Source organism: Myotis davidii, unplaced genomic scaffold (assembly GCF_000327345.1).
Source record: "Myotis davidii unplaced genomic scaffold, ASM32734v1 scaffold359, whole genome shotgun sequence".
In the NCBI taxonomy this organism is placed as follows: Eukaryota; Metazoa; Chordata; class Mammalia; order Chiroptera; family Vespertilionidae; genus Myotis; species Myotis davidii.
Window position 1 is genome coordinate 916,523 of NW_006290460.1, and position 8,507 is coordinate 925,029.

The window sequence follows — 8,507 nt, forward strand, 5'->3', positions numbered from 1 at the left end:
AAAATGTGCTATTTTACACATTTAGCCCTCTAATATGTCAGTTCTGTAAATAATCAATATTAATTACTCTCTCCAATTAATAAGCAATGCACATGAACATACCTTTCTAATATTTCAGAGAGATTGTCAGCAGAATCAGCTGAAGAGATTTGGTATATGTCTGACAACTCCAGGCGCTTTTTGTACCCTTTCCACAAAATTGGTCCATTCCAACTAAAATAAAGAGAAAGACAGATAGAAACATTTACTTGATTTGGTCTCTAATACAGACTTGGAATCTGATATCAGTTCAAATCTTCTAGCATGTGCAGAAGGGTGGACACAAACTGTAAATATGAATAACATAAGTCAACATATACATAAATACCAGGGCTTCATATCTTATGGGACACATCTGTATAAAACATCCAGTACCTATGAAATAATGTGACTGTTGCTATGTAAGAAAAGGATCAAGAATGATGGTAGAATCCTTCCTAGAGGAAAAAAACACTAATAAACATTTTGCATTAGAAGTATTCTTAAAACACACACACACACAGCCCCCAAATAACCAGATATTTGGAGTTTATAATTGCTAAAATTGCTAAAGTCCAGTCTCTACCATTTCAAATATAAAATGATCTGTGAATGATAAGAAAGTAGACTCTCAATCAATACCCTTTAAACCTTATACATGCATTACCATAGCACATGAAACTCAGCAATGAGCTATTTGTTTAATGAATTGACTATATATAGCTAGAGGGTTAATGAGTAAGTCTATATCAAATTGTTTAATTATCATGTCTGAATTAATATCTAAGGGTGGGGATCATAATTTTCTTGTATTTTATCTCCTTACCCTGCATCATAAATAACAATTTATGACAGAAACTAGTGAAGCTGGTATGGTAAATAATTAGGCAGGATACCCCGTTATTTTCAAGTACATTGTCTCTAACTATTATGGATAAGGCAGAATAATCTTCACAGAGATAAGAAAATATAAAAAGAAGAAGGAAAAGGAAGGCGAGGGAGGAAGAGAAATATAAAACAAAGAAATCATGTACAAAGAGAAATTCCTAAATGAAATTTGAGCATTGAGACTTTTCTTGAATGGAATTTCATTTACTGAAGAAAGGAAATGAACTTCCAAGTACTGATCCCCAAACATGCTCTTGCCCTTAGCATCTTTTTTCCCTTCAGAGATGTCTAAAACTTTGTGTCATTGAGACTTTGGTAATGTATCAAAATGCATGTTAGCCCCCAAAATCAAACAGGTCCAGTTTTTTGCTTACAATTCCTTGGTCTCCAGCTTCTTTAATTGGCCCCTGCCTAAGTTCCTGATATTTCTACAACTTGTCCTTCCTTTAAAGGTAACTGAATTAAGGCCCAGGCTAAGTAATTTCATCAACCATTTCTTGCTAATATATCAATGAATGACAATGGTTTATTATGTTACTTTTTTCCACTAACTTGCAATATTTGCATTCTTAACAAGAGCCTTAGCAAAAAGGATGATAATTAGTTTTTTGTCTTTATTGCCCAGTCTGATATATTGCTAATTATTCCTGGAGAGCAACAATAAAAATAATTGGGAACCGTCTGAATATTGCAATTAAAGTAGTGCCATGACAATGCAATATTTGCAGTGGGCATGATCTAGAAAGTGATGTCACACCTACCTGGTGCCACCTTGGTATCAAACATTGCACTGGAAATAACCTTGGAAATATAGGTGGCAGTTAGACTGTGAAAAATTTGCGACAGCAATTTAGGATATAAACTCCATCATGTTGATTATGAGTCTTTGTAAACTTAAACCAAAAAGTGAAAAAGTGAAGCAAGTGCTTACTACTAAAATACACACACACACACACACACACACACATGTGTGTGTGTGTGTGTATATAGCACTTTCCAAGGAACTTTCACAAACATTACCACATTTTGATTTTAACTTTGAAATCTTGGTATGTAGCCTGGCCAGTGTTACTCAGTGGTTGGGTGTTGACCTATGAACCAGGAGGTCATAGTTCGATTCCTGGTCAGGTCACATGCCCAGATTGCGGGCTCGATCCACAGGAGAGGGTGTGCAAGAGGAAGCCGATCAATGATTCTCTCTTAGCATTGATGTTTCTATCTCTCTCTCCCTCTCCCTTCCTCTCTGAAGTCAATTTAAAAAAATCTTTTTAGGTAGAACAAGTTGGAAATAATGCTCCTAGTTTAAGGATAAAATATTGGAAGCTCAGGGATGCTAAACTTGTCTGTTAGTAAAGACAAAAACTATAGATTTTTAGCACATTCTCCTGACTTCATTTCTTCCTTTATCATGTGCAGCTTTCCCTATTTAAGAAAATTAAGCATGGTGAGTTGTATGAGACAAACAGCTGGAAGGTGAGCCTAGAAGCAGGAAGACCAAAAGCTGACAGACTGTAGGCAATGGCAAAACTTTAACCATTCCTTCTCCAGGAAAAACAAAAGCAAAGGGAAAAATATGGCATGTCATTTGCCAGTTTCTCTGGTGTAAATAAATACTCCCATGTGACCAATTACAAGCTACCAAATGTGAAGTCATTGAACACATAGTTGGGAAGAGATACACAATCGCATATCATAATATAGAATGTTTACTGTTCAGCTACAATGACCATAAATAACTTCAATAGCATAGAAAAATATTAAGATGTAAAATAATTAGGTAATGACAACGTTCAAGTTTTTATTACCTTTGTTTCAATGTAATTTATTTAACTATAAGTTTAGATTATTTAATTTTTAATACCAGGTGTGCTTAACAACCAGCTTACAAATTTCCTAAAAATTTAACAATAAGAAACAGCTCACTATAGCACATCACTGTTGCCAGATTGTTGAAAGACTTGGAACAAGGTAATGGCATTGAGGACAGAAAGCAAAGGTCCTATAGAAGATTTAGTAAAAGGGAAAATATATCCCATCTCTTATAAACCTTGCATTTCACTGTTTGAAATTATTAAAATTTCACATTAAAATTACAAATAGAATTTCACTATCTGCAAATACAATACAAAAATACATTTTCAGGAAATTTACAAATAAAACTTTTCAACCCTTTTTAAGAATACATGAACATACATCTTTGGTCCATATCTTTGGTCCTGATGACAATTCCCATAAGTGAGTTTCCATCTCATTTTAGAGTAGAACAATTTGTGGGCCACTTTTATAAAAAAACTTCCTGTGTTATCTGTGCCCATTTTAATATTGTTATACAAGAGTTCCATACCCCAGCATCATCAAACCAAACATATTCAATAGTAATTGAAACTCAAATTAACCATTTATAATCATTAATATAATTTAATATTTCATGACAGGTTCACCATAGTAAACCTGTATTTGTATTCTGAAATAGAAACTTCAGTTAACTGAAATTACAAGAAATAAAATAACTTCGGCAATTTTCAGTTACCTTAGCAAAAGAATTTATTCTGTGCAGTTAAGCCAGTACAATTGAATAAAATTTCTGCCAAATCAAGAAGTTTCCCATGCCTACCTCAAGCCAGTCTTAGAAATATAAAAACAAAAACAAAAATTCCAAGATATCTACAATTAGGTATTTTATAAAATATTAGCTACTATAAAATTCCAGCTACCACTTCTCTTGAATAATCCTGAGTAGGTTACACATACTTGGATAGAATTTAGGAATGTCCAGTCAGGATTTCTATCTCAGTATTTCTTCCATTAGAAATGAATGCATGCCTTGGTTGGGTAGCTCAGTTGGTTAGAGTATCATCTTGATATGCCAAGGTTGTGGGTTCGATCCCCAGTCAGGACACATACATGAAACAACCAATAAATGCATAAATAAATGGAACAGCAAATTGATGTTTCTCTCTCTCTCTCTCTCTCTTTCTCTCTCTCTCTCTCTCTCTCTCTCCCATCTCCTCCCTCTAAAAGTCAATTTAAAAGTAAAAATGAATTTTAAAAATATTTTTTAAGTCCAGGTGTTTCATGAAGCAAAGCAAGTACACCTGGAATAACCAAAAGCAATAAATCTTATTCCTCCTCCTCCTCCTCCTCAAATTTGTTCCACCATCTCTTCCTCTCACTTCAAATTGATCTTGTCATCCTCCTTCATTCATAAGCAGTCATTATATATTGATAATGAACTTATATACTGATCTACTTAGAAACTGTCAGTTTCTAAAGTTCTAGCTATTTCTAACAGAAACTAGCTAATCATTAATTATGAGGTAATAATCAGAGATCACTAAGATATACAGTGTTTTATAATTTATCAGTTTCAAACTGACTTTTAAAAAAAGTCTAGTGCCCCAGGCACACTATTCTGTTTACTTAACTGAGAGGCTTCAGGTTTTGTTGAAGAAAAATGTTATCATTTCATTTTTAAGAGAGAGAGAGAGAGAGAGAGAGAGAGAGAGAGAGAGAGAGAGAGAGAGCTATATTTAATTAGTTTCATTTCTTAGGACAAAACTTGCAATTTTTGTATAGAGTGATTGGTAATTCTTTATAATAAAAGAAATTTCCATTTATAGCCATTATTAAAGCCTTTGTTTTCACAGAATCTATCCCCTTAAAACTACATAAAGCTTATAATCATTTTTCCATTTGACATTTAGTTTTCATTAATCCAGCAGAGGCATCTGACATTTTCATCTGTAGAATTTAAGATGAAGGTCAGGTATCAGATACGTTTGGTTCAAAATAATTTTGTTTGTATAAAACAATCAGGTTTCTACAGTATTTAACATTCCTTGTTATTTAACTAGCCAAAAAATAAAATAAAATAGCAAATTCAAACCACTGATTGCATGACACTTACAAATACTAACAAATTCACACACTCAAAGATAACAGTCTTTTTCCTTTTTGCATGAAATAATAAATACTTGAGGAACTAAGCAGAAATTACCCTACACTAATTTGGGTAGACAAATTTAAAACGCCAGAGGTTTTCTCGTCACCCGAGATATTTACCATGAGATTTAAGTAGCCAAAAAAATATCTGGATAATCTTAACTAAAGCAAATGTTGAAGTTCAGACAGAGGAAAGGAGGAGAAGCATTAGAACAAAATCTGGTAATAAATCCTACCCCTGCAGCCTGGCTCTCCCAATTTGCTTTAGTTATGTAGATAAGTGGCTATGATGGGGAAATTAGCTTGACCAGAAGTCATCTCATTTCTATAAAGATTTTTAAAAATCTCACGAACAACACTTCAAATGTCACAGTTGTTTTATCAACTTAGATTCGATGTTACCTTACAGTCAGATGTGTTTTTCTCAATGAATTTTAGTGAAAATAAAACCTTGTAGGTTTCAAGAATGCACCTGGAAGTCACATCATTGGAGTCAGGGTCAGGCTGGTGAGTTCCTGTTCTCTGTTTCCACAAGGTATTTACACAGTGTTTGCCGTTTATCCATAAAATGGTGAGTTTATAAGCAATAACCACTTCAGTGTGCTCGATCACCTTTAGGAGTACATGCTTGCTAAGGATGGTCCTTTTTTGTTTGTTTGTTTGAGAGTTAATTACTTATGATACTCTAATGTACCAAGAGAATCATAGCTCGTTTTTTTCTCTCTGGATGAGTAAACAATAAAGTAAATGTAGTCAGTAAATTGCAGAAGACCTGGAAATAATTATTTGCTCCTCAGCAAAAGACCACAAAGCAATTCTGAAAAATCTTAAATCATAGAGGAATCCTAATGTAAATCAATTTAACTTCATGCTTAATGAATCCAAACATTAAATAGAAAATCTATCTGCCTACTTGATGAAATGCTTCTAACTATAAATGTATTAAGAATGTAAACATATTAAGCAGATTTCCGGAAAGATATTTTCTTTTATGCTTATCTATATTTTCTAATATTTTAACAATGAGCATGTATAACTTTGGAAACAAGAGGGAAGTTCTTATTTAAAGAATAAGGTACATCTAATTATAATTCATTACCTGCTAAAGCTATCCAAATATGTCCTAATTCCATTTTTCTCATGTAATGCTCAGTATCAATAATAATTTCCCATAATATCCCTTTTTTTCTTTCTCAATATGATTGCCTGAGGTAATACTTCATCTTAAAGACCACAAAGTCCCAGTCACTTGAGTCCTACTACAAATCAGTTACTGAAAAAACTAGTGATTTTTGTTGTTGTGAATCCTCACCCGAGGATATTTTTTCCATTGATTTTTAGAGAGGGTGAAAAGGAGGAAGGGAGGGAGAGAAAGAGAGAGAGAAGAGACACATTGATTGGCTGCCTCCCACACATGCCCCAACCAGCGCCAGGGATCAAATCTGCAACCCAGGTAAGTGCCCTTGACTGGGAATTGAAACCACGACCTTTCAGTGCATGGGCCTACACTCTAACTCTGAACAACATGGGCCAGTGTGGAAAAACTAGCGATTTTAAGAAATAAAGACAACCTGAGTTTTTAATCCTATCTCTTTCATTTCCCAGCCATGTGACCTTGAAAAACATTCTTCTTAAGAACTCTCAGAGAAACTAACAACATTTACCATTGCAACAACAACAAAAATAAGATACCTCGGAATAAGCTTAACCAAGGAGGCAAAAGACCTGTAAAAACGATAGTACACTGTAAAAAGAAATAAAGGAAGACACAAACAAATAGAAGCACATACCATGTCCATGGATTGGAATAATTAATATAATTGAAATGTCTATACTACCCAAAGCAATCTACAAATTCAATGCAATCCCAAATAAAATACCAATAACATACTTCACAGAGCTAGAACAAATACTCCAAAAACTTATATAGAACCATAAAAGATCCCAAATAGCTGCAGCAATCTTGAGAACGAAGAATGAAGTAGGAGGGATCACTATACCAGATATACTACAAAGCTATTATAACCAAAACAGCCTGGTACTGTTATGGATACATCTCCTAGGGCAAAGGAAACTAAGAAGAAAATAAACAAATGGGACTGCATTAAAATACAAAGCTTCTGCACAGCAAAACCACCATGAAATTGAGAAGGGAACCCACTGAATGGAAGAACATATTCACCAGTGCTACATCTAATAAGAGGTTAATATCCAAAATATATAAAGTACTCCTACAACTCAACAAAAGACAAACAATCCAATTAAAAACTGGACAGAAGACCTGAATAGAGGGTAGGGGGGATGAGAAGAGATAAACCAAATAATCTATATACTTATATGAATAGTCCATGGACACGGGCAATAGATTAGTGAAGACCTGGGGCAGGGGCTGGGAGGATGGGAGGAAGGGAGGAAGGGGGGGAATGGGTGATATCTGTAATATTATCAATAATAACAAAATATACTTTAAAATGAAAAAAAAAGATCTCTCAGCTGCAGCTCTTACTGGTAATAACTATCATGGCTACTGTACCTGGGTTTTCATGGAGGCCAAATTCAATGTTGTCTAAAAAACATTACAACTGTACATCATTGCAAACATCTTCACATAAACTACTTGGTTTCAGTTTAACTTTCAGAGCACTAGAGTTTGCTATTATTGGGATTATAACAACAATAATAGCTAATACTAGAGTATTAATTACCACAGCCCTGCAAAATTCTTAAGTATGTAAAACTTTTAAGCTTCAAAGGACATGAAGAAAGTGGAAAAATAACTAAAATAATGGGAGAAATTTTTGAAAATAATACATCTGATAACTTGTGTTTAGAATATATAGGGTATCCACAAAAATATATACATACTTGAATAATTATTAAGTCCAATGTTTCTTTCTTTTCAGGTTTAACCCATTGGAATTAATAATTATTCAAAGTTTGCACCCTGTATAAGAGACTCATAATTCATTAACAAAAAGACAAATAACCCAATTTAAAAATAGGTAGAGTCTGAATATACACTTCTCCAAAGAAGAAGATAAACAAACACCTAGTAAGAACATGGAAGGATGCTAAAATACCATTAGCCATCAGGAAAATGCAAATCAAAACCACAGTTAAATACCACTTCACACCTACTAGGGTGGCTATAATAAAAAAGTTAGATAATAATGTATGGAAAAATTGGAACCCTCATCCCTGCTGGTGGAAATGTAAAATGTACAGCCATTTTGGAAAACAGTCTGAAAGTTCCTCAAAATTTAAACATAAAGTTACCATAAAACCCTGCAATTCTACTCCTCGGCATATGCCCAAAATGAATATGTATGCCCACACAAAAACTTGTATATAAATATTCATAGCAGCATTTTTTATAATAGTAAAAAAAAGTAGAAACAACTCAAGTATCTACAACTACTGAATGGATACATGTATATTCCTACAGAATATTATATATCTATAGATATAGATATAGATATAGATATAGATATAGATATAGATATAGATATAGATATATAAAAGCCTCTACAACTGTTACAATGGAACAACTGGTCGCTATGATGCACACTGACTACCAGGGGGCAGACGCTCAACACAGGAGCTGCCCCCAGCCTGCAGGCGCTGATCACCTGATCGGGGTTGGGCCTCCAGGCTGGGAT

The 8,507-nt window shown here is 34.0% G+C and overlaps 1 protein-coding gene across 1 annotated transcript in view; it reads right to left on the reverse strand.

Moving 5' to 3' along the window:
* The window catches only part of CFTR (cystic fibrosis transmembrane conductance regulator), a 172,911-nt gene extending 169,758 nt beyond the window's left edge, over positions 1 to 3,153 (reverse strand). Inside the window, 2 exon segments of the mRNA XM_015563769.1 lie at positions 103 to 260; positions 3,100 to 3,153. Coding sequence (XP_015419255.1) covers positions 103 to 260; positions 3,100 to 3,153 — 212 coding nt within the window.
* Positions 3,154 to 8,507: the final 5,354 nt, after the last annotated feature.